Raw genomic sequence first — 23514 nt, 5'->3', positions numbered from 1 at the left:
CAGCTCAGCTGCTCTGAATAAATGGGTTCAAGCCATCAGACTGTGTCACTGAAAGTTTGTGTTCCAGCTGGCTACAGCTGCCCAAAACAACCACAAAGCTTTCAGCACCCACTGCTGATGCTCTTAACCTTCAGAAGAGCCACACGTCAAGCACAGCACAACTAAACAGAAGTTTCAGGCAAATCATCCGTTTCTTCAAATGTATTCAGGGTGTTTTTGCTATTAGTTCTTGAATTATCTTGAATTTTGCTCGGATCTGCAAAAAAATGCATTGTAAACAAAACAGGATATGGTAGAAACTGTATAGGCAAGATCAGAGTTTTGCACTTTTTTTGGTTTTTTTTTTTTTGTTAAACACAAAAAAAAAAAAGAAAAAATGTATTATTTAAACAGCAAGGTCTCAGTTTGCTACCATATCTTCTACAGAAATTTTTCACCCCAGAGGGAGCTCATTTCTCCAGGACACTCGTGCCCTGGCAGCAGATGGATGGCTTGGATTTCTTGGCCAACATTTATGTCATCCAATATATGTCACAAAACTTGTTTGTCACCAACACTCTCTCCAAGTCTCTTAAAGTAATTTAACATCACTGCCATATTAACCATTAGTTTCTCTAGCAATAATGTGTGGTTTAATATAAGAGTTTATGTTTTTAAAGGTATAAAACTGTAAAAAAAAGCATTTCTAAGAAGAAAAGATTCTGCAAATAGGATGTGATAAAATTCCACAGTACCTGTTGGCCCTGGATCTTCATTAATAAATGAAACATGGGTTTTCCACTCAGTCCATTTCACTTCATTAATCCTGTTTACATTGTACATAAATTGTGTTATCACCATGCATTTTCCCCCATCTATATCACTGATCTTCCCCCTTTATTCCTTCCTGGGAATGTCACACTTGACCACCTGCTTTGCTGGCACTAAAGCCTGAATGTCTTTTGCACCATGTGAAGGTGAGAATAATGTCAAGACTACTTCATAATTTCACAAATTGTTAGTACAGTCTTGAAATATTTAAGTACTTTTCATTAAACAGCAAAGTTCTTTAATATGGTAATCATCAATTACCAATCAACTTAACTGTGATTGCTTTTAAGCTGACATTCAAAGGAGATTATGATAAAGTGACATTTACTGCAAACAGATTTGATGCTTCTACAGTCAAAACATATGAAGATGAAAATCTTTTCTTACCAAAAGATTACCTACATAAAAATTTATACATTTTCCCTATTTAAAGAACTGGTTACAACTGAAAAAAAAAAAAAACCAAATTAGATTTTTGTGCATCTAGCATAATTTGTAGAGATAATAGAAATATTTTAAAGAGGGTTTTGAGGAGAAATAACCTTGAAGCAGCATAAAGAGAGCAGAATTGATAGCACATGATTCCAGTTTTGCTTTACCTTAAACACACCCTGGTGTCATTTTCAGCCACTTTACACCGTTCTCCCAGCTGGAATTTTTTCCTCAGGCATTTTGGTAAGAATTTTTCAAATTCCAAAATAGTCCTGGCTCTCTATTGGCAGTAAATAGTAAAATTAGTAAGGTTATCCATGGTCTGATTTCACAGCATGCAGTTTGCAGTTTGTAACAGGTCAAGCCTCCACCCACAGCTAACACCAAAACCAGCAAATCACTGACAATTTGTGCAAACAGGGATTCAGATTCGTGGAAAAATAGTGAAACACATCATCCTGTGACATATTCAGGGGATTGAAAGTCATGACAGGGCATGGGTTGGAAATCCAAGCCATGATATCACCTTTAGGATTGTTAATTCCAAAGTTCCTACGGTTCTCTAATACTGGAATTATTTATTTCTATTATTCACACACAAAACCAAATGAGTATTATCTTTAACACTTAACCTGCTGTGTCAGCATGAGGGTTTTAACCCAAGCACCTCCCAAATTCCCAAACAAACCTGGAGTTTCCAGATGTGCTCACTCTCCTTAGAAATATCCTCCACCGTTTCTCCCATTAACGCAATCAGCATGTTCAAGAGAAGAACAAAAGTCAGCACAACAAAAGTTATGAGGAGCAGGAGAAACAGCACGGGGTACTTGGAGTTCTGCTGGATCTCCAGGTCACCCAGACCCAGGGTAAGCTTGAAGAGATCCATCAGGACAGGTCCCAGGCTGCTGTTGGCGTGGCATTCCCCACCCTCCTGGCACGTCTCAATCAGGGCAGCCAGAGCTGAGAAGAAAGCACAAGGAAGTTTCAGTCACAATCATTATTTAGGAATACAGGACACTTCATCCCAAAGAATTCAAACTGCTGTAGAGAGCCAGAGCTGCCCAGCCACACAGAGCAGCTAGGTGACAGCTCCCGGAGCAGAGAGTGCCCACTTCCAAATGAGATTCCAGGGATTTGAGACCAGGAGACAAACCTGTTCACACCTAAACTTAACATCCAGAAGAAACCCCAACATGAGCTCTCATGAAAACAGGGTTCTTATCCATAACAATGCTAACATTTCTACTCACACTGAGCATCAGTGCTTTTCTGCAGGAACACTTACCTACACCAAATCCCAGCAAAAACACGATGTAGACAACTAAAAACTTGATCACATCTTGCAGGATGACCTGAAAATGGAATGAAACAGTTGCCTGAAATTAAAATTCAGAACTAGCTTTGTGCTTTTGAATTCTGCAGGGGTACACGTGAGGCACACACTAAAGCATCAGACTGCTTTCCTTGAGCAAACAAACCAAAGGTCTGATTTTTTTATCTCAAGCCTCATGTGCTCTCTGAGAGTGACTAATTCTGTACAATACAGACATTACAGATTGTGATGCAATTAAACTGCAGAACTATATTAGCTGGAAAAAGCACAAGCTACTCACATATTTAATGTAATAAAAATGTCATTATTAAGGTACAAACTAGTTCCTGTTGTTGAAGAAGAGCAAATAGTGTGTTCCGCTGAAATAATGCATAAAAACTGGAAAGAAGATATTTTAAAATGAACTATAAAATACAAATAATTGCTAAATATACTTGATTTGTATTGTAGAACAATGGAGTATCATCAGGCAGGTAAAAGAAAAGAAAAACTTGCCTTTTGAATCATCACACTGTAAATGCCCATGGACTGGAAGCCTCTGGTGAAATAGAGCATATTGGCCCAGCCAAGGGCCATTGCCAAAACAAGACACACCAGGTGTTCTTTGTAGGAAAACAAGTACAAAAAGACAGAGAAGATCACAAGCAAAGCTTGTATAAAACTGTTAAAAAACAAACATATATGTAAAAGAGAAATTACTAGCACAAAACCAACAACAGAATGGAAAAATACGAAAACAAGATTTCATTGCTCTTTAGGCTTAACTTGTAATTTCATGCTGCTTTTTTATTCTCCCCATGAAACTGGCATTGTAGTTTAATGATAAAATAGTTCAGTGCAAGCAGTGTATTAACATATAAGGATTATATTTATTAAATTTATTAATTTAGGTAAATTATTCTCCCCAAAACAGCTGCTCAATGAAGATACTGCTGACAGAATTGTAAGAAACCTTATAATACTTAGAAGCCATTTAATTGCAGCTTTAGCTTAATGAATTGATAGAATCATTACAGATTTTCCACAAACAGGGAAGACATTGGCAGGTGGGAAAAATCCACTCCATGCACATCAGTCCTGGTATTGTCACTGACAGTGCAACCAAGAGTTTGTTACAGAAAAGCTGCAGGCAAACTTACATCCATCCCTCTAAAACTGATAATTTTGAGGGGAAAAAGTAAATATCTGATAGAGAAGCACATTCTCTGTAACCATGAGATAGAAAAAAATATATACACATCAGACTTACAATGCAAAGTGGAACCAGGCATCAGAGAGAATGGACTGCAGGTCTGAGGGCCTGAGCAGGAAGATGGCCACACTCTGTGCAGGCAGAAACAGAAAATGCAGGCATAGTGAAGAGAAAGGAGACCTCAAAACCTGTTTTTCAAAATAACTAGTGCTCCAAACCAATCCATCTATTGACAAGAGGTGGTAATCTTTAGAATGATTTTTTTTATAGAGCTGTGTCCTAGGGTGATGTTATGATGTTTGTATCCCCAGCTGTCTGTCCTGTTGATGCTGGATGTTATGTCTGTGCCTTCAAGACTGGCTCTGAAAAACCAGGTTTGGTTTTGTTATCACCCTGCTCACTCCCCCACGGGCTGCTGGATACAGACATAGTGCATAGTGCTGCTTTTGCTTTTGGCTTTTGACTTTGTTCTTCCTCTTTGCTCTTGCCCCTGCTTGCCTTTGTTTTTGCTTGTTAGTTAAGTTTAGCTGGGCAGTCTGAATTTTCCCCTGGACTATCTTTCTTTCCCGTTTTTTTTTTGGAACCATTTGAACCTGCTCTGGGCTGGGACCTGGAAAACACCAGGAGTTTGCACTCTGTGGGCTGCAGCAGCAGGGACTGATAACAGAGCAACCACTCCCAGGAGAGACTTTCTGAATTTGTCATCACCTCAGAGTGGTGAAAAAGTTTTGTCATCTGGTGTTGTTCATTTTTTTTTGTGCTGGGGAGTGCTTTGCCTGTTAAACAAACACATTTTTTCCACTTCTCTCTGAGGAAATTCTTCTCAAATCAGGTTGGGGAAGGGGCTGTGGGGGTTTGCTTTCTGGGAGCTCCTTCCAGAGGTTTTCTCCCAAATTTGCCCTAAACCAGGACAGGCTGTAAATTCAGAAGCTCAAATTCTGTCATCTCTGGAATAATTTAAGTTACTGGTTTTAATTACTTACAGTACATGGCAAAATTATACCACAAGATTTGTTGTTCATTATAATTTGCAATTCTTTTGTCCTTAAAGCTAATAATTTGACAATACTGATATTATACAAAGATCTCTGCATTGAAAATTTGAAAAGCAAACATCCTTAGATTTATTTCACCGTTGTAATCAAATATATAATCAGGGTCATAAGTGATTGTGCCAAAGATTTGAAAATTACACATGTCAGAGACACTACATGTGTATTGCCAATATCAGCAGCAGCATATTCATAAATTTAGAGAAGTTCTTTACCAATTAGCTGTATATTTGTTTCCAAAAAAAAAAAATCTTACCTCTTTTATGGCTAAAAATATTGCTCCTAACATAACCATCACCTGTCCTGACAACTGCAGCCACCCCACTCCTTGAGTTAGAGCCAGTGGATAAGGAGGAGCCTGCAAAGAAATCCAGAAGGAAAATTTCAGCTCCATCCCTGAAGGGTAAAAGGCAAAGCAAGAGAAACCCTCACACCTGTAACTCTCTAAATTCACAATTTCTTTCCCTCCAGGGAGAATTTTCTTTATGTATTTACACAATGAGCCCCCTAACAGAGGTGTTTGAAATATCAGAAGTTTCTTTCTTAAAGGAAAAAAAAAAAAACAACCTTTTCCTACCTTCAGAAATTCCACAGTCTTTGTATCATTTACTTGTATTTTAGGTCACTTCCACAAAATGCAAATCTGATGTGGGAGAACATGGTCTCTCTATACCCAGATACTCCAATATGTAGCCTTGCTTTAGCATTTTAAATACAATTCAGGAAATACCATTGTCTTTTAAATCAGTACAATTTGGTGAGGCTCAGCTGCTGCACTCACTTCATTTGTATTGGGCCTGTGGTAGGAAACCAATGTTAATGTTACATTGTACAGGAAATAAAAGCAGCAGGACATGAAGAACATGTGCCTTGCAAACTTCTTCCATTTCATCCTCAGCAGTGAGTTCAGAGGCTCCAAAGTCAGCATCTCGTGACGATTCTGAGGAGAAAAATAAAATACATGCAAAATTTAAATATTTCAACTTCCTGCCTGTAAGGGAACTGAGTTTTAGGTGTGAATTTTGTGTATTTTATTCCATGCTATCCTTGCTGCTCTAGGAACACCTCTGTGCTCAGGGATGTGCCAGACCTTTCTGGGATGGGAGAAAGAGACCATTCCTCCTCCTGCTGGGATAATTCCCAGCCTGGTGAATTATTTCTGAGTTAAACTCTCCTGGGAACTCCTGGTCCTGCTTCCTTTTGGAAGTTTTGGAAGAATTTGAATTCAGCAAATATAAAATCTTGGCTTTGTAAATCAAACACTCCTAAACACCTAAAATACAAACCTGTTAAGTAAAGTTTATTTGGTCTGACCAGCTTGGCCATATTTATGTTCCTAAGTCAAATTAATGCTTCAAATGTAGGAAAAGACACTCCCAAAATAACTAACCTGTGTTGTAGGAGCTAAATGCATATTTGCTTACAGCTGACATTATGCAGCATAAAATTTATCCTGCTCCTGATACAATAACTGAGAAACATGAATTACTGTTCACAAGCAAGGCTGACACTTCTAAAATGGGGGTACTGCTAGAAAAAAAATATTTTTACTATATATTATTGTAATTATTATATTTATTATATAAAAATATTTTATTTATTTAATAGTGTATTGCTTTATATTTTTATTTAAATAATATTTAAATAATAATTTAGATTTAGTAATTTAAGTAATGTTTAAATATTTAAAAGAATTTAATCATTTTTATCGTATTTTTAATAATATAGATGTTTGGTTTATATAAATAGGCAACTTACACCAATATTTGTATTATAGACAATGATTTCCAGTACTGAGTTGTCAGCAGTGGTGTCCAGCTCTGTCAGGTCATACAGAGAAGATTGAACAGGACCATAAGCCCAGTCTGTGAATTTTCTTGACAGGCTCCTGTTTGGCTTCTCTCTGATCTCTCTGCTCAGGATGTACTTCAGAATCTAAAACATGAACAGATCATTTGTCAGCAGCTGTGCTGTTCATGGGAAAGAAGAAACACATGAATACACTTGCCCAAACTCCACCTTTTATCTTTAACATTTTGTACAGTTGTTCAATTTAACATATTTGTAATTTTGTTATTCAGTGAGGGGTGCTGGAGGTGAAAAACCTCTAAGAAATAAGTTTAGTGGTTTTAGTACCTTCAGATTTTCTGTCAGAGATATTTTTCTAAAGGATGAAAGTACAATTTTCTATGTGTTCATTTATGCCTTCCTTAAGGACTTAATTCCTTTCTAAATCATCTTACTGCCAATTCTTTACACTACAGTTGATTTATGCAAACCAAACTCTACAGCAGTACAACAGAGCAGTTCTAGTGAGATTTCTGAAATTGTCTGGTGGTAAATGCAAAATTTCTCTACAACAGAAGCCTGGTTCTAAACAGCTTGTGTAGTTTGTACAGAGGGAGGGAGTTACTGGGAAACCCTGAAGCATTTAAACAACACTGCAATGGAAATATCTGTATTTTGAACAAAATTAGCTCACTAATACTGATACAAAACAGCATAACCAACCTGGAATGAGATGTGCCAGAGCACAGGTTTCTCCTAGATGCTACTGAAATCACACCCACCTCTAATTTCCCAGTTTTTGCAGCTAATTGCAGCGGTGTCAAACCCTCCTTATTCTTGGTTGTTTCCAGAGTTCTGTCTTTACTTTTCAGCAGGATCATGTCATACATTCTGATCACAAAATCATTCTGTGTTTTGGAGTCCTCTGCCACGGTCACTAATGCATGGAGGATGTTGTTTCCTCTGGAATCCTGAGAGGAAATATTGGTCCTGGCATTGTCCATTAACAGCTCAATTATGTCTGGCTGGTTGGTACATGCTGCCAAAGCCAGGGCAGTCTCACCTGCAGAATCACAAAATGCAACAAGTGGTCATGGCTCATTCCAAGCATTCAAATCAGAATAGAAAATATTGTGTTAAATATCTTAATATGTGAAAGCACATTTATATATTGACTGCACTGGATTAAGCTCTTGTTTTATGGAGGTTTTGGTTATTCCTTCTTAACTTTTCCAGAAAAATCTCAATTCCACTTACCAAAATAAAAGCCTTCATGCTTGTGCTTGGGATTAAAGAAAATACCCTGGGCATGAGCATTGACATCTGCTCCTTTCTCTATGAGGCTCTGGGTGATTTCATACTGTCTCCTCTCAATGGCAATATTTAGAGCTGTCTGGCCTGAAAAGCAGACACAGGAATTTAGGGCTGAGTCTCTCAAGTACACTCTGAAACATAAATTATGTTTCACAAAAGATGGCACCAGTGATAATGAATAAAAGTTGGTTCAAGGGATTTAAACCATCATTATTTTATTGAGGTTATGTTTAACCATATAACTAAAACAGCTATCAGATGGCAATACCTTTATATGCCTCTTCTGTGTATGCTGCATTGATGAATCTCTCCAAAATGCCATTTTCCTCTGCAAAGGACAGGAGCATGTTCACTATCTCATTTGTGTTCTGGTTGATGTTCAGCAGAGCTTTCATCAGACAAGTTTTGCCAGTGTCTGCAGCTGTGAACTTCTTCATCAGGTAATCTACAAGAGTGAATTTTGAGTTTAGATCATTGTTATTTATGAAATTTCTGTTCATTAAGGGTGAAACCTGAGGATACAGATGAACAAAAACTATGTGCCAAACCATGACTCCATCCTGTTCACTTTGTTCTTGAGCACCAAAGCAAACTTGGTGTTCCTGTTGGACATCCTGGTGCCGTAACTGCCAAAGTCTCAGGGAAATAAAGATAATTCACAAGGAAATAAAGATAATTCACGGGTTTGGGCTGCACCTGAGCTGCCAGAAGAGCTGGCAGCCCACCCCTGGTACCTTGAGAAGGCTGACCTAAAATGGAGGCTGGACAGAGTTAAACAAAGTAGGGATTTCTTAGAATCCTCAATGGATCCACCTTGGGCAGCACAAGAGCCCAGCCAGGGCTACAGCCAAGATCAACCAAAATGGTCACAAACTGGACACAAGGTCTCCATTTGCATATTGGAGTAAATTGTCCAATTACAGCCTAGGTTATGAAGTCCCATCCTTCTTGTTTTTCTCTCTTCAGCCCACGTGGTTTGTGCTCTTGGGCCTGAGATTTGGATCATTTGTCCTTGGTGCCCAGCTGGAGAAGGAATTGTTTTGTCTCCCTGCTCTGCGCAGAGAGCTCACCATCCCCTAATACGAAGCTCAGAAATGCAGAGTAAAGCAGCAGAGAATGTGCAAAACATAAAATCTAAGAGCTGAGGCACAGCCTGGGTGCCTCAGGGCTCACCTGGCACGGGCAGGGAGGTGCAGGAGCCCGAGCGCTCCCTCAGCTCGGCCAGCAGCCGCTGCAGCTCCTCCGCGTTCCCCTCGGACACTGCCCGGAACAGGTTCCTCTTCAGCTTCTTCCTGGCACTCCTCAGCTCAGGGTCTTGGCATGTGGTAGCACTGAATTGGAAGAAATCATCATGAAGTTGCTGGTGCAATTTATCCTGGTTTATTATTTTTTTTTTTTAAGAAGAGTAAAACCGAATACAGTTGTTGGCCCCAGACTACATAAACTTGCCCCACTGCCATGTATAGCTCAGAGTATTTTTCATCTTGCTTATCTGAAGCTAAGTGGGGTGTTGAGAGGCTGCTTTATTATAAACAGCACATTTTCCAAGTATTTTGTGTTTTATTCAGTTTGCCCATCCTCCTAGGATAAAGGCTAAGGAACACTTCTTTGCTCTGCCACTACTGACTGCAGTGCTGAGGTGACTTTGGGCTGCTCTCACTGCAGAAGACAGATCTTAACCTCACATCTTAAACCACTTTCTGATCATCCTTTATTCATGAAACTTCTGGTGCAATTTATCCTGGTTTCTTTTATTTTTTAAAAAAGGGTAAAACCAAATATAGTTGTTGGCCCCAGACTACACGAATTTGCCCCTCTGCCATGTATAGCTCAGAATATTTTTCACATGGCTTATCTGCAGCTAAGGGGGCTGTTGAGAGGCTGCTTTATAATAAACAGCACATTTTTCAAGTATTTTGTGTTTTATTAATTTTATTATATTCATTTTTATTCATTCTCCAAGAATAAAGGCTAAGGAACACTTTACCACAGCTGACTGCAGTGCTGAGGTGACTTTGGGTTGCTCTCACTGCAGAATACAGATCTTAACCTCACATCTTACACCACTTTCTAATCATCCTTTATTCTGGAAAAATAATGATTTCATATTTCCCCCAAGCAGAAATACTCCATGCCTGGTTGTGGTGTGTGGGTCCTGCATTGCCATCTAAAAAAAATCCATTTTATATAAAGAATCCTCACACTAAATATGAAAATTGAGAGATTAGAGTTGTTTATTTCAACATTTAATTATTAAAAGATCAGAAAGGCATGCACACATGAACTTTTATCCTAAAACTGGCAGGAAAAATAGGTAATATCTACCTTACTACATATTGAATCAGTTGAAAATGTGTTGAGAAATATTTGTGCCTTCACTCACCCACAGCTGTCCACATTAGGGCTGTACTCTGTGGCATCATCCTGAAGAGACTGAGGGGAATCCATGTCTTCCCCATTTGCAGATGCACTGCAGGAAAGAAAAACAAATGTGCCAAAATATTAGCAGGTATTTTGGCAAACTGAATGAAGAAACATTCAATGGTAGGATAGATTATCTGCACTAGAGCTTAAATTAGCCCAGTTTGACATTGGACTTTTAATTCTATCATTTTATCTCCCAAATGGATTTTAAAGTGAGTGATAAAAATGAAAAGGCTCTCAGGATTTTATTATATTTAAAAAAAGACCACATTAGGAAAGCAATCTGCTTTGTGTTTTATTATTTCACTACAGATCCTGAAACCGTGGGAACTTTATTTATTTTTTTTTTAATGATCATTGCTTTTTATACATCACCCTGAATGCTTGAAACTTGCATTCTTCCTTTTTACATGCTTAATTTGTCATCTGGCACAAAACAAGTGCTAAATCAGTGGCAGTGAGTAGGTTGCAAGCCCACAACGAAAGATTTACCTAAAGATTTACTACACAGAACACTGGAGGCAATTCAGGAGTGTTTTGTGGCTGACTTGAATGAAAGAAATTGAGGACTGGGCCCTAAACAGATGTGTAGGTGATATATTTAAAGGATTTTCAATGGCATGGATATTTTGTAATTGCTGTACATAATTTCCACACAGTCCTAAAAGCAGATCTGACTAAGAAAAATTAAGATAAATGAGTTTCTTACTTATATTTTTGTTTTCTCTAAGGTTCAGATTGGATGAACTACCTCAGGTTAATAATTTAGGGAACCTGAGCTATTAATTATTGGCAAAACAGATGCATGGACAGCATTGCTCTGCAGGTGTTCCCTTCCCTCTGAAATAAATCTGGGAGCTCTGAGTCCATTCCTAATCCATCTGTCTCCTCTGCAAAAAGCTGAGTAATGTGGTGACAAAGCACATGTGCAGGTCACTTCCTGACTGAGAGGGGGAAATTTGGACACCTCTCCTCTGAAACCAAAACCAGCCTGTCAGCCAATTCCTAAAAGCTGACCAGACATCCTCAGCCACAAAAGACTTTGGCCATTCTGGGCCTGTGCCAGATTTGTGACATATTTCCCTTACTCATAATTATTGGTTGTTAGTACCCCACACATTTTTTAAAATTAAATGTATTCTTCCCAGTCATAATTTTTCTCTATTCATTCAGCATAAATGGCTGCTTTAAATATTTCAGATTCAGCATTTCCACATTTGATTGTTAATGAGCAATAGAGAGAAGACGTCAGCAGCCAGCTGGGAACAGCTAAATTAGGCTGTGGTCTTCACACAGCAGAAAACACCCAAGTGAGAGCATGGAGTTTGTTCTAATAAGAGGCTAAGAGTAAAAAAAAAAAATATTGATTTTTAAATTTATTCAGATCTGAGGCCTGATTTATTCCATAGAAACTACAGCAGTAGATAAAACCAAAGATAAATCTCCAGTGAAGTTCTGTCTTTGAAGTGTCCAAAAGCTGTAAAAAGTCATGTGAAATCCTGGCACTGAGGCCCAAGGAGAATTAAGGGGAAGCTGCTGGCAAGAAAATAGCTATATTTGCAGCAGGACCATTGCTTGTGCATCTGGAACTTACCACGGGCGAATATTGGAATCCATGGGTTTGGAAAACACAGGGGGAGAGGTGTTATTGGGACTGGCATTGCTTTCAAAACCATCAATCTCCAGGAAAAAGTGGGAACTGTTGAAGACAGTGCATTAAAAAAAAGTATCAGTGCTAAAGGCAAGCCCAACCATAAACCAAAAAAAGAACTACCAAGGGTAAGCTTGATCATTTATCTCTCCTGGCATTAAACCTGAGCTGGAGCTGAGGCTTATCTGCTTTCCCTGAGGGGATCCCAGCCTGTGCCCAGCTTTTCCAGGCTGGCAGATGGGCAAAATTCCCAAGGTATTTTTGGAACACATGGCATCAGATCCCGACGTGTGTGAGCAGAAATCTCTAAACCAGCCTTGCACCCAGCTCCTGTCACTGCCCAGCCACACAAAAATGATTTTTTAAAATCCCAGTCCCTGTTCTTCCAGCCAGGAGCCATCAGGATGGATCATTTCAAACCCATTACAGTGATAGTGATTAAATCAGAAAGTTTGAAAGGTCACACATTCAGTGACATCAGGGCTGAATGTGTCCCCTTGCCTGCATGACACTTAGTTTTTTTTCCCGATAAATAATCATATAAATATTGATAGTGAAAAGAAATAAAATTTGGAACAATACGGACAAAGTGATATGAAAAGAAAGATTTCACCTTTTAAAAGCCTGCAGAGTTGAGAGGCAAAAATCAATGGCTTGGTTTTACTGGATCTCAGTAAAACATTGCTAAAGCTCCCACAGACTGAGGAGTTTTAGAAGTGGATGCAGCAATTCCCACAGGGGCTGTTGTTCAGAAACTGCCTTACATGTCTAAAATGTTGCAGTAGTCACCTGGAAAACCTTCCCAATTCACCTAATATTTATGGGTTTGTCCATAGGGCATTCCTTATCTAACTGCACTTCCAACAAGATTTTTTGGGGAAGATGTAGTTGTTATATTGATGGCAAAACAGAAAAAAAAAAAGGTATTATTTAAAATGGTATTATTAGGACACCACTGATATTTGCTAAAAATACCATCTCTGCTGATATTTGCTAAAAATAGCAGTATCTAGTTCACCTCCTTTTCCAATGGCTCGATGATCCAGCTGTTAATTCTGGCATCCAACAGCTGTGCAGCAGCTGGGAAGGGAATCCTGCTTTGGGGGCTGACAGACCTCACCCCTCCTGGCTTGGGGGTTACCTGGGCATGTCATAGGAGGGCAAAACCACCCCCAAAGCCACCGTGCAAAGCAGGGTGCCATCAAATAGCCGGGTGCTGACGTGGCCAGGTGCTCTGCCCACAGGCATCAGCAGGCTCTGACAGCCTCCTCCCCGCCCACCCCTCGCATTTCCTGTGCTTAATTATAACTTGGAACCCCCAAATTCCGGGGGCTTCCAGCTGGGAATGCCACTGGCTTTCAAGAAAGTGAATATTGAGAGTGAGAAATGCCATCCTGGGAGTGCAGTAGCTCTGCTGGTGCAGGGGAGGGAGAGTTCTGAAGGAACAGCATGAAGCAGCACTGGAACATGTAATTAATAGAATTCTCTACATTAAAATCCACGTGATGTGGGTGCTGTGTGTTGCAGGAATGCTGCCAGCCACACCCTGAGCTCTGGCTTGAGAGGTGGGATAAACCCCAGGGTTCCTGTTCCTGAGGCCACAAGGAGTGTGAGATTGGGGTTCAGTAATTGAGGGTTTGGCTTTGGCAATGCTCCTATAACTCAATAAACTGCCAGGGAATTGCCCCTTTTTGAAGTGCTGGGTGTATCATGAGCTGTTCAGACACTTTGTCTCCCCCCATATGCCACCAAAGAGCTTCTCTTCTTGAATTGAATGACAAAAAGACAAATTGGACCACCCAGGCAGTGGATCTCAAATAACTAATGGCACCGTTCCTGTGAAAAGTGATTCCTCTGATTATTGGGAATTATAAATGTCAGAACAGCCACAATTGGCCAGGCCTTCAGAGTTTCAGAAATTGCCATAATAACCAGTAATTTTTCAGAATGAAAAGTTTATTAATGAAAATTCATCCTCACTCTACAGTGACTTAGTTGACTTCATAGTATCAGGCAGGAATTACAGCTCATATTTCCCCATTCATATTAAATACAAACCCTTTATTAATTCTCAAACCCTCAATCCCTTTATTAATTCTCTAATATCAATTATGAATGAAAGTGAATATTTTATAAAGCAGCAAAAAAGTCTCATTAACTGGACTAATGAAAAAGAGAGTGAATTTAGGTTTCTGTTTGTGATAGGACTTTTCACACCCCCTGCTCTCCCTGCCCTCAGCCTCCATAGGCTCACATGGAAATGTGACAGATTAAGTTTGAAATGCTTCCTTTTTTCAGGCCAAGATCTCTCATATAAAACCTGGTGTGTTCTTCCATGTGATCTCTTAAAAAGATCACTTTATACCAAACATTATCCATCATTAGATCGAATTCTTGTGAGGTCACAGAGAACAAAGATGTTGGTGGTATTTCAGTGCAAAGATCTCCCAAAGGAGATAAAGCAGGGAGTTTTTGTGGTTTAAAGCTCAGCTGGAGTCCTACCTTTTCTTGGTGGGAGTGCCTTCAGTCACCTTTTTCTCTTGCTGGTTTGCAGGGGGATTTCCAGGCAGGTTTGTTTTCTTGCCCATTAGTGGAACAATTTCGTTGTTATCTTTAATCATGTTTCTGCAGTAGAGGAACAGCAGTTACTTGGCTCCTGTTCCTTTGAAGGAAATGTGGTGACCAAATTACCATTTACAGTCTCTTCACGTGTAAATACACAAATATCGATTCTTTTTTTCCCCAAAATTTCTAATTTTTCAGACACTAAGCACACACCTCCACCATTTCATGTGTCAAATCTGGAGGGCTCCACACATGACTCATTAAACTGCAGTCTATGACAAGTGCCATTAAAAGTGGCACCAGGAGAACCATAAATTCAAGCCTGTGCCTAAAGTAGACTGAAGGGATCCTGTCAGTCCCAGTGACAGTGTGTGTTATTTAGAGAAAAAGAAAGATGACTTTTATAAGTAGCCCCCAAGTTAGGCATCTTTTCAGTTAATCTGTGCAGTCTGCTCTTGATAAAGATAACTTCAGAAAAGTGATAAATCCCAGGAAGATGTGTGCAACAGCAAACAGATAAAGGAAGGTTCCAGATGTGAAAAGAACAAAGAAAAATCCCTGAAAGTTTTCACTGCATTGGAACAGCAGAAGCAGCAGACTGAAAACGATGCCCAAGGTGAGCTTAGCTAAATTATCACATGGATAACATCCAGGATTTGTGTCCTGGTGATTTCCCAACATTTCCTCAGGAAAAAGAAAAAAACCCCATGATTCTGCTGGAGGGAAATGACCACCAGTACCTGACACAAAAGGATCTTGATGCAGTTACCTGCTTGGGAACACCAACAGCATGAATTCTGCAAGGAATAATGAACTATCTCCCTGTTTCTCAATCTAGTACTCAAGGGCATCATTTTAAATGGCCCAGGATAATTTGAAAGCAAGAAGGTGAATTCAGGATACATTAAAATTCACTGAAGGTACACTCAGGAAGATTTATGAGGTCAGGGATCCATTCCCAAGGAAATCAGGGGAGTGGCCTCCAAACCCAAGGACAAATGGTAAAAATAATTTGCCTGCAAAGTTTGAACAAAATCAACCACACATTTTTTCCCCCTCCTACTCCACTTTCCTTAATGTGACAAATGTACACACACAATTTTTCTGCTCCTGTCACAGCACTGTCAGTGTGCCTTAGCACCAGGATCCCTTCATTCTGGGAGTATCAAGATACAGAAAGCAGATTGTTCAGAGTGTTTGAGAAGACATGACACCTGGTACGAGAGAGGAGCCAGGAATATCAAATACACTGGTATTGGAGTGAAAGTCTATTAATGCATAAACAACAAATGTTTAATTATGGCAATTTTCAATCCCAAGTACAGAGAGCTGAGAATTTACAGGGTCCAAACAATCCTAAGTGCAGCTGTAATCTCTTGGCACTCTGTGGAATAGGAACTTGAAACATTGGAAGAGACTCCTTACCTTGCAAAGGCTGGCTGAAGAAACAGGCATGGAAAGAAATTTTTATCATGTTTTTTACCATTGGCAGGTGTGCTCACACTAGGAAACATTCCTAGTTTGGATAAATTTCCTAAGAATTCATGTCACAGCTTTCAGAAAAATAATTTATAAAGGGAAAAATATTTTTACTTGCATACAAAGTACACCACAGCTTCTAGTAAATGCAGCGAAGAGCTGAATTTGGAGATTATACAGGAGAGGTGGGAGAAGGGGGTTTGTCTGTGCCACTGGAAATGCCATTCACAAAGTCCCCAGATACATGTTGTGTCACTGAACACACTGATAAACTTTTAGTCTAAGCACAGCACAAACAAATGACTGTTGTCCTGCTTAGTTCATAAATAATTCTGCTATGTACTTTTTATCAAGTACTTAAAGAATACAAAGCAGTGTGTGGGCAAAAACACCCCATCCTGAGGAAGAGGCAAATGGGATACTTGACATAAATCAAATAAAAGGGGACCATGGCGGGGATGGACATTAAACAGCTTCACAAAATAAAGGCTTTAAAGGAAGAGAATAGTTGGAAAGTCCAAAAGTCAACAAAAGGAGTTGTCAAGTTGAGAAGGGCTCAGCTGGGTGGGGTGTGAAGTCAGAGGGGTGGGAGAGCAGAATGAAGAGCTGGAGGAATAAAGATGGAGTTAAATTCCTAAATTCCTCTTGTTTGTGAGTGATGCTGGAGCTGCTCAGAGATGGCAACACCTCCCTGCAAGGGCTGCAGCTCCAAGCCCCATTTTGCAGTCAGTTTTCAGCACAGAGATTTTAGGAGTGGCTCGAGAACAGGCTGCGCCTCTGAGGAGAGGTGGGGAATAACCAAAATAGCCCTGGAGTTGTGTTGGATGATGAAGGACTGCTGAACAACCAGTGATGTAAGGAAGCAGTTTGGCAAGGAAAAAGAGGACAGATTTCCTTAAGTACAGAGGGACTCCACTTTCAAAAGCACAGAGATGTGACTGTATCCCAGCCAAAAAGTCTATTTAAAATGAGATTTTAATCAGCCTGCCCAAGTAAATAACTGTAGGCACCATAGCAGAAGTACCTTGCTACAGTGCTGAGGCAGCGTCTGCCTCATTTTTAATCACAATTAACTGTGTGCTGAGATGAAAATTAAGCTGGGCTCTCAGCAGCTTCCAGTGCACTATCATTTCCTGTGATCTATGACAGAAAGAGGAAAATAGTGCAGCAGCCTGAAAAGTGTCAGATCTAAGCAGTGTAGCTTCCCTAACCTGATACAAAATGTTGTCTTTGGTTGTAACTATTTTCTACTCCCATTATCTCCCTAATTGTCACTTACAGGCCACCAGAGAAGTGGCTTATTTGAAGTGGCCAGCAAGACAAAAACCCTGCATTGATTTATAGTATCAAGAATTACTTTGAAAGGGATCTGAGGATTTGGTATCTGACCTCCAGTGTGCTGGGGGTAAGAAAAGGGAATTTATCTGTGATGGTGAATGGCATTCTGCCATTGCTACACATTATCACAGACTCACCTTCTGCTTATCTTAGAACAGGAAAAATCACACATATTTGTATATCTCAGTAACAGTTTCTACAACATGGCTAAAGAGAGAATCCTATAAATCAGAAGAAAGACTCAGCTGTGATGTTGTGGCACAAAGGTCTCCCCTTCCCTGGGGGCAAGGAGGGGAAGTGACTCCCAAGAGCCTCAGAACAGACCATGGCCCTTCCCAGCACCCACCACCTAATTCCTACTGGCCATAAAAATTAAATCCCCTCTTCGAGGGGAAAGCTGATAAAACTTCATTTTGACTTTTCATAAATAATCATAAATATGATTATTTATGAGTCATATCAACAGAAAGTTACACTCGGTAGGAAGAGCTGCATCTTCCTGTAAGGTTTTTAAACTTTTGAGGGGCATTCATTGGCTTCAGGTGCTACCAAGAATGCTCTTCTTGGTGAGAAATTTTCACCTTCCTATGAAGGTTCTTCCTAATAGAAATTTTTAATAAACTCTGAAAAGCAATATTTTTTTCCCTGAAGAAAAGTGATTTGAAATTATTTACCCGCCTATTTCTGAATTAAATAAAAATAAGAGTTTTTCTGAGTTGAAATAACTTATTCTATACCTTATAGTTGACTTTCAGTGGTCACTACAGTAGCTGAAATTTTTGGTGGAAGATGATGAAGGTATTAAAGTTCTGATATTATGTTTTGGATCCCCTTGGCACAGGAATTAGGAAGTGCAACAGTGTCCAGGCTGACAAACACAAATTAAATCAGGCCTGTCCTTCTTCACTCCTGAATACCCAAGGAAATAGCACAGCTCAGGAGAGCCATTCACAGACTAGAAAAACAGAAACAAGCACAACAGAAACACATTTTCTCTGTGAAGGATGGCTTCCACCTCTGTCTCTGGCAGATTTCCCTCTCTCCAAAGCATCACCCCAAACACCCCTGGAGCACTCACCCCGCTCACAGCACCTCCATGTCGGCGTGGACGGATCTGGGCGGCGAAAACCAAAGCAAAGCCCCGCTGACAACATCCAAAACTCATCTGCCAAAGGACCAAAACCACACTCAGGCTCCAGACTATCCCAAAAACACAAAAGTACCCTGCTCCAGGCATCTGGTGTGCTCAGCTGGGGAGCAGAGCCAGGGGAGCGCCGAGGAACCGCGGCCGCACGGAGTTTGCTCCATCTGAAATTAGGGAGCAGGGAGAAACTGGCCAGGCAACAACTCTTGACTTCAGAGCTGCTAAAGTGGGATGACACACAGGCAGTAATTACACACTGGAGTGTTACCAAAGCTGAGTTGCTCACAGGTGACTTCACGGCAGCAGTGGAGTATCTCAGGTGATTGCTGCTCTGCAGTTTACACGCTCTTTGCAAAGGGAAATGGTCATGCAGCTGCATTTGGGTTGTAAATGACACCTTTATGTCATGCTCAGTTTGTTACATAGCAAGGACCGACTCAGAATGCAGAAAGCAAAAACAAGGAAGTGATCCTAAGTGCTCCAGCAAGCAGAAATTTTTGCTGTTACTTCAAAAATTCACAAACTACATTAGAAAATCTTATAATTGCACAGTGCTGTCAGGGAAAACATGGGGGGTATGTTTACATTTTTCTCTACCTGTAAAAGTTTTTAATGAATATGTCCCCACAGGGGCTGTGGGAACATAACCAGTTGGGCTTCACATCCCTGTGACAGGCAATGACTTTTCTCAGCTTTTCTATTTTGGAGCTGTTGAGCAATGGTGAATGCAGAATTCTGGTCTGGCACATACCAAAAGAGTGACCATAAGTTCCTCTGCTCTTTTTATAGAGTCTTTGCATTATCACCAGAAATAGGATGTGAAAAACTCCTATGTCTTTGTAGTCAGACCTGCAAGGTGTATTTACAGCTGCTGGTCTTGAGTTAATTATTAGATAGGCAGCAAAACAGGAATCTTTTTTCAGCTGTAGACAAGGGCAAAAAAAAGTCAAGTTTGGGTGGTGTTTTTTGGTAGGACATAGGGCAAATTTTGGAAGTAAAACCAAAATATCTTTGGCTACTACAACACAGACATTTTAATCCAAAGACTATGGCATTAAAGTACATCTACAAACTTAAGGTAAGCTCCTCCTGTTCATAAATTATTTTTAAAAACAGGTCTGCTGGGTGTTACATTTGCCTCAGACCTTGTGTGAAATGCCAGGAGCACTGCACAGCTCCTGCTAATGAATCAGCTCCCAGCAGCTGCATGGGGAAAGGGGCTCTGCCTGGGCTGGTTGTGTTTGGCACTGGGGATCCCTTTGGTTGGAGGTGCTGAGCACACAACCAACTCTGCCTGACAAATTCCTGCTCTGTTCCAAACCCCGTGCCAGGAGATGTTGTTCACATCTTGCCAAATGCCTGAACAGAGCTCTGACAACCCAGAGGCAGCTGCTTTGATGGTCTTTTAGTGTAAGAACCTGGAATAAAGATTGGGTCCTGCCATTCCCTCCTGCCTGGGACAGCACCAGCTTGGTTCTCAACACAAACTGCAAGGAACTGTTTAATTGAAGTCACTCTGAGGATGGAAATGGGAAAAGGCATATGAAATCTGGGTGAAGGTGCATTTGAGGACTCTTGCTTTACCTCTGATCAACCACAGTAACAGAAATCCTTTTGCTAAGGAGGGAAAATGAATTTGGCAGCAAGCAGGACTTTGAATTTGGAAAGCAGCTATATCTGAAAGCAGCCAGATCTGTGGGGTTTAGCAGAACACGGCACCTAGCAGCAAGGTCTATTTATAATGTTGTGGCAGTTATCCAGAGAGGAAAAACCAGGACAAGCAGCAGCAAGAGAGGCAGAGCCCTGCTGCCCACAGAGAGGTGCAGGGACTGCAGGAGCTGAGAGCAGCTCACAGCAGCTCCACTCCACCCTGCCTGCTCTGTGAGCTGCTCCTTGCCCTGCCAGGGCAGCCTTGACCCCCTGAACCCCAGTGTGGCCTTTCCTCTCAGATCTGGGGAGCAGGAGCCCTGCCTGGTTCTGGCTGATGTCCCTGAAAACAGAATTTTGGGGTGCTGTGAGCCTGAGCTGGGCTGCTTGTGAGGACAGACTTGAGGGGCAGGAAGTGAGAGGCAGAGCTACAGCCAGTCACATCTGTGCGAACATTTTCTTCCAGTTTTAATCATCAACCTGCTCAGCCTTTTTGTCCCCTGCTCCACCCCGCTGTTTCTGACAAGGGCAGCAATTTCAGGAGCCATGGAGGGTTTTCCAAGAGGCTCTGTCCATGACCATTTTATAGAGTTTTACAGCAGTCACCAGCTGCTGCTCCAGCTACTGAAGAGATGCCATAAGGGTTGAGAACATTAATAACATGCATTTCCTATTAAAAATTACTTGAAAATTTCAGCTTTGGACAGTCTGCACAGCACAAATAAGTAGCAGAAGCCCTACGTGGCATTATTTTGTTTTCCTAGCAAGTGTTAGACTCAGTAGAAACCAAAATGAACAAGATGAAGGAAACCCCAGATGGGGAAGAATGAGCATTTGGAGATTTTCCATCTGACATCAGCAAGTCAGAGCAGCGTTTGCTCTTCTGCTGATACAGGACACCGTCCCAGGCAAACTCACATTAGAAGCTATTCAGATTTTATATTTAATTCTCTGATTTTTAGTACCCCAGCAGATTCACTTATGGGAAAAGCCACTATCTAAATACATTTTTGACCTTGAGTAACATCAAGAATAATTGTAATTTACTTATTGTCATCATTCCATCCCCCAAGCTCCTTAAAAATAATCCAAAATATGAGAATTAAAAGCATACCAGTAGCATCCCACTTCCCCTGAGCATAGTGTTTAACTGGTTCACAGGAGTCTCCCATGATTTTTCACTGTGCTCTCCTCACCCCTCCCCTCAGAGTTAAACTTGTCCTGGGATCACCTCTGTGCGCTGCTCTACTAAGAGCTTTTCACACCTCTCCAAACAACTGATAAGCGCTTGCAAATATTTACACATTAGGCTCGTAAATTGCAAGATAAGAGGCTGCTTTATGCAGCTGAGCAACAGGAACATGAATTAGCCTGCAAGTGTGTGACTGTCACCTACCAAGAGACAGCCTTGTGGGAAGTCATTCCAGGAAAATACTGGGATATATCACTTACCAGTTGGTGCAGTCTGGGCTGCAGGGACAAGTCGGCCTCTTTAGCAATTCTATGATGCATTTTTGCACTGGAGAGCTGATTCCTAAAGATCCCTGCCAGAGAACAGTCTCATGCATGAGGGGATGAGAAGGGTTGCTGGAACCTCCATCACAAATATATTCCCTGCAACTGTGGCACTGTGCAGTTTATTCTTTCTGCTTGGGCAAAAGAATTGTTATCCTAATTATTTTCTGTTCTTCCAAGCTACACATGCTGGACCTGATTCCAGCAGCTGCCCTGAGAGTCCTGCTCAGCACAGGAAGGAACTCCAGTCATGGCCCTCCTCAGTCTGTCCCTGCTGTTTTCTTCCTTTCTGCAGCAGGGAAAAACATTTTTATTCTGCATTTGAGCCGTGCCCTGCTGCATCACAGCCAGGGCTCATATGAAGAGAGCAGAAGAGCAAAGAAAAGCCTGACCCTATATCTCAGTTTCTACCCACTCCCTCCAGCCAAAAACCCAAAGCTGCCTCCCTTCCCCCCTTATTATACCCTCTCCCCAGCTGACAGACTGCTCACTTCCACCTGCATCTCCCTAATTCCCACATCTGTGGCCAATTCCCTATGCAGGCATGGGCTCAGTAATTATTAAGTTGAAATAAGTGCAGTAAAAACCCACTTTATGTTAGTGGCATCAATATTTGACTTCAGGCCACAGTTATCCCTCTTGGCAAAGTGTCAGGGCTACCTAAGCATGAGATCATGATAAGCAGTGGCAAGAATGGATTTGTTACCTTTTTTCCAGTGTGTTTTCCTGCATTTGTGCTGTTCTCTGGCACTCCTGAGGCAAAACCTAACAGCCCAAACTTACAGATTCCTTTGACAGCCCTCTGTGTACAGATGTGCATGTCCAGATGTGCAGGGCGGTGGCTCTTGTCCCTGTCCTGTGAGCATGTCCTGCTGCTGGTGCTGTGTGTCACAGGCTGGGCACACAGTGGGGAGGCTCACCAGGCCATAAGACCTTTGGAAGAAAAAATAAAACCAGTTTTAAAAGCAGCAGAGAGGCATCTTTTCCTGCAATTGCCTCTTGGCTGAGGGAGCCAAGCCTCCTGTGTGACACATCCCAGCTCAGAGAGGTCTCCCAAAGCACAGACCTCTCTTGGCTGCTGAGCCTCACACTCCCAACTAGGTCAGGGTTGTTCTGCAGCTGTTTCAGGCTGAGTTTGAGACTCTTCAGTTGTGGTGCAGAGTTTCTGGTAATGCTGAGCAGCGCTGGGGAATGAGGCAACATGAAAATGCCTCAAGGAATGCACAGTGAGGAAAGCGTGGCCCCACCTAAATGCTGCATTTTTTTTGGCTCAAGCTTGTGCTGCCACTGCTTGACTCAAATAGTTTTTGGAGGGTGAGCACCAAACCTGGGGAGGAACTTTCATGTTCTAAGAAATTCAGGTTGAACTAATGGTTCAGTCATTTGATTTTTAAAAACATCAAACCTCCCTTCCTAAAATTGGGATATTTGAATCTGTCTTATCCATCTAAATCTGGGGGATTGTTTATTTCCATTCCTTCTCCAAAAATCTCTTTAGACTTGTAAGACACAGGAGGGAAACAAAAATTCACCCACTATCAGGCCTTAAAATGAGAGACAAAATTTGTATCAGCTGCAGCAGCATATGAAACGCTCAGGAGCTATAACAAACTGAAGTCCCTGCAGGCCCCCTCCACTTTTTGTCAAGTTCTTTCTGGCAAATAAATGAAGAATTGAAGGTGATCATCTACCAGCTGAAATAAGCCCTCAGATGCTTTGGGTCCCCAAAACAAGAGCTCTAAATCCTGCAGGTTCCTTGTTGCTGCAGTCAGGAGGGCACTGGATAAATCTGGTGTTTGTAACTTCCAGGGATTCCAAAGGGAATTCTTT

General features: G+C 41.1%; 1 protein-coding gene across 1 annotated transcript; it reads right to left on the bottom strand.

The window, feature by feature from the left end:
- Positions 1–18506, bottom strand: TRPV3 (transient receptor potential cation channel subfamily V member 3). Its single transcript, XM_021524911.3, has 18 exons — positions 18457–18506; positions 14499–14621; positions 11940–12044; positions 10305–10391; positions 9095–9252; positions 8190–8366; positions 7865–8005; positions 7390–7670; positions 6578–6754; positions 5601–5759; positions 5076–5177; positions 3825–3898; positions 3071–3236; positions 2528–2594; positions 1931–2202; positions 1410–1522; positions 735–805; positions 1–256 (listed from the first exon to the last, which is right to left on the bottom strand). The coding sequence occupies exons 2-18, from the start codon at positions 14615–14617 to the stop codon at positions 162–164; spliced, it is 2364 nt and encodes a 787-aa protein (XP_021380586.1). The 5' UTR covers positions 14618–14621; positions 18457–18506; the 3' UTR covers positions 1–161.
- Between the last annotated feature and the right edge of the window lie 5008 nt (positions 18507–23514).

This window comes from Lonchura striata, chromosome 20 (genome assembly GCF_046129695.1).
Source record: "Lonchura striata isolate bLonStr1 chromosome 20, bLonStr1.mat, whole genome shotgun sequence".
Lineage (NCBI taxonomy): Eukaryota > Metazoa > Chordata > Aves > Passeriformes > Estrildidae > Lonchura > Lonchura striata.
Note: the sequence above shows the minus strand (reverse complement) of the source record. Positions and strands in the feature narration are given on the sequence as shown.

Coding starts and splice junctions, on each gene's coding strand:
- TRPV3 (XM_021524911.3), bottom strand. CDS start 14,617: ATGATTAAAGATAACAACGAAATTGTTCCACTAATGGGCAAGAAAACA. Junction 6,755..7,389: donor CAAAAACTGGGAAATTAGAG/GTGGGTGTGATT, acceptor TTCATGTTTTAG/ATTCTGAAGTACATCCTGAG. Junction 257..734: donor TGAAGATCCAGGGCCAACAG/GTACTGTGGAAT, acceptor ATTTTTTTGCAG/ATCCGAGCAAAATTCAAGAT.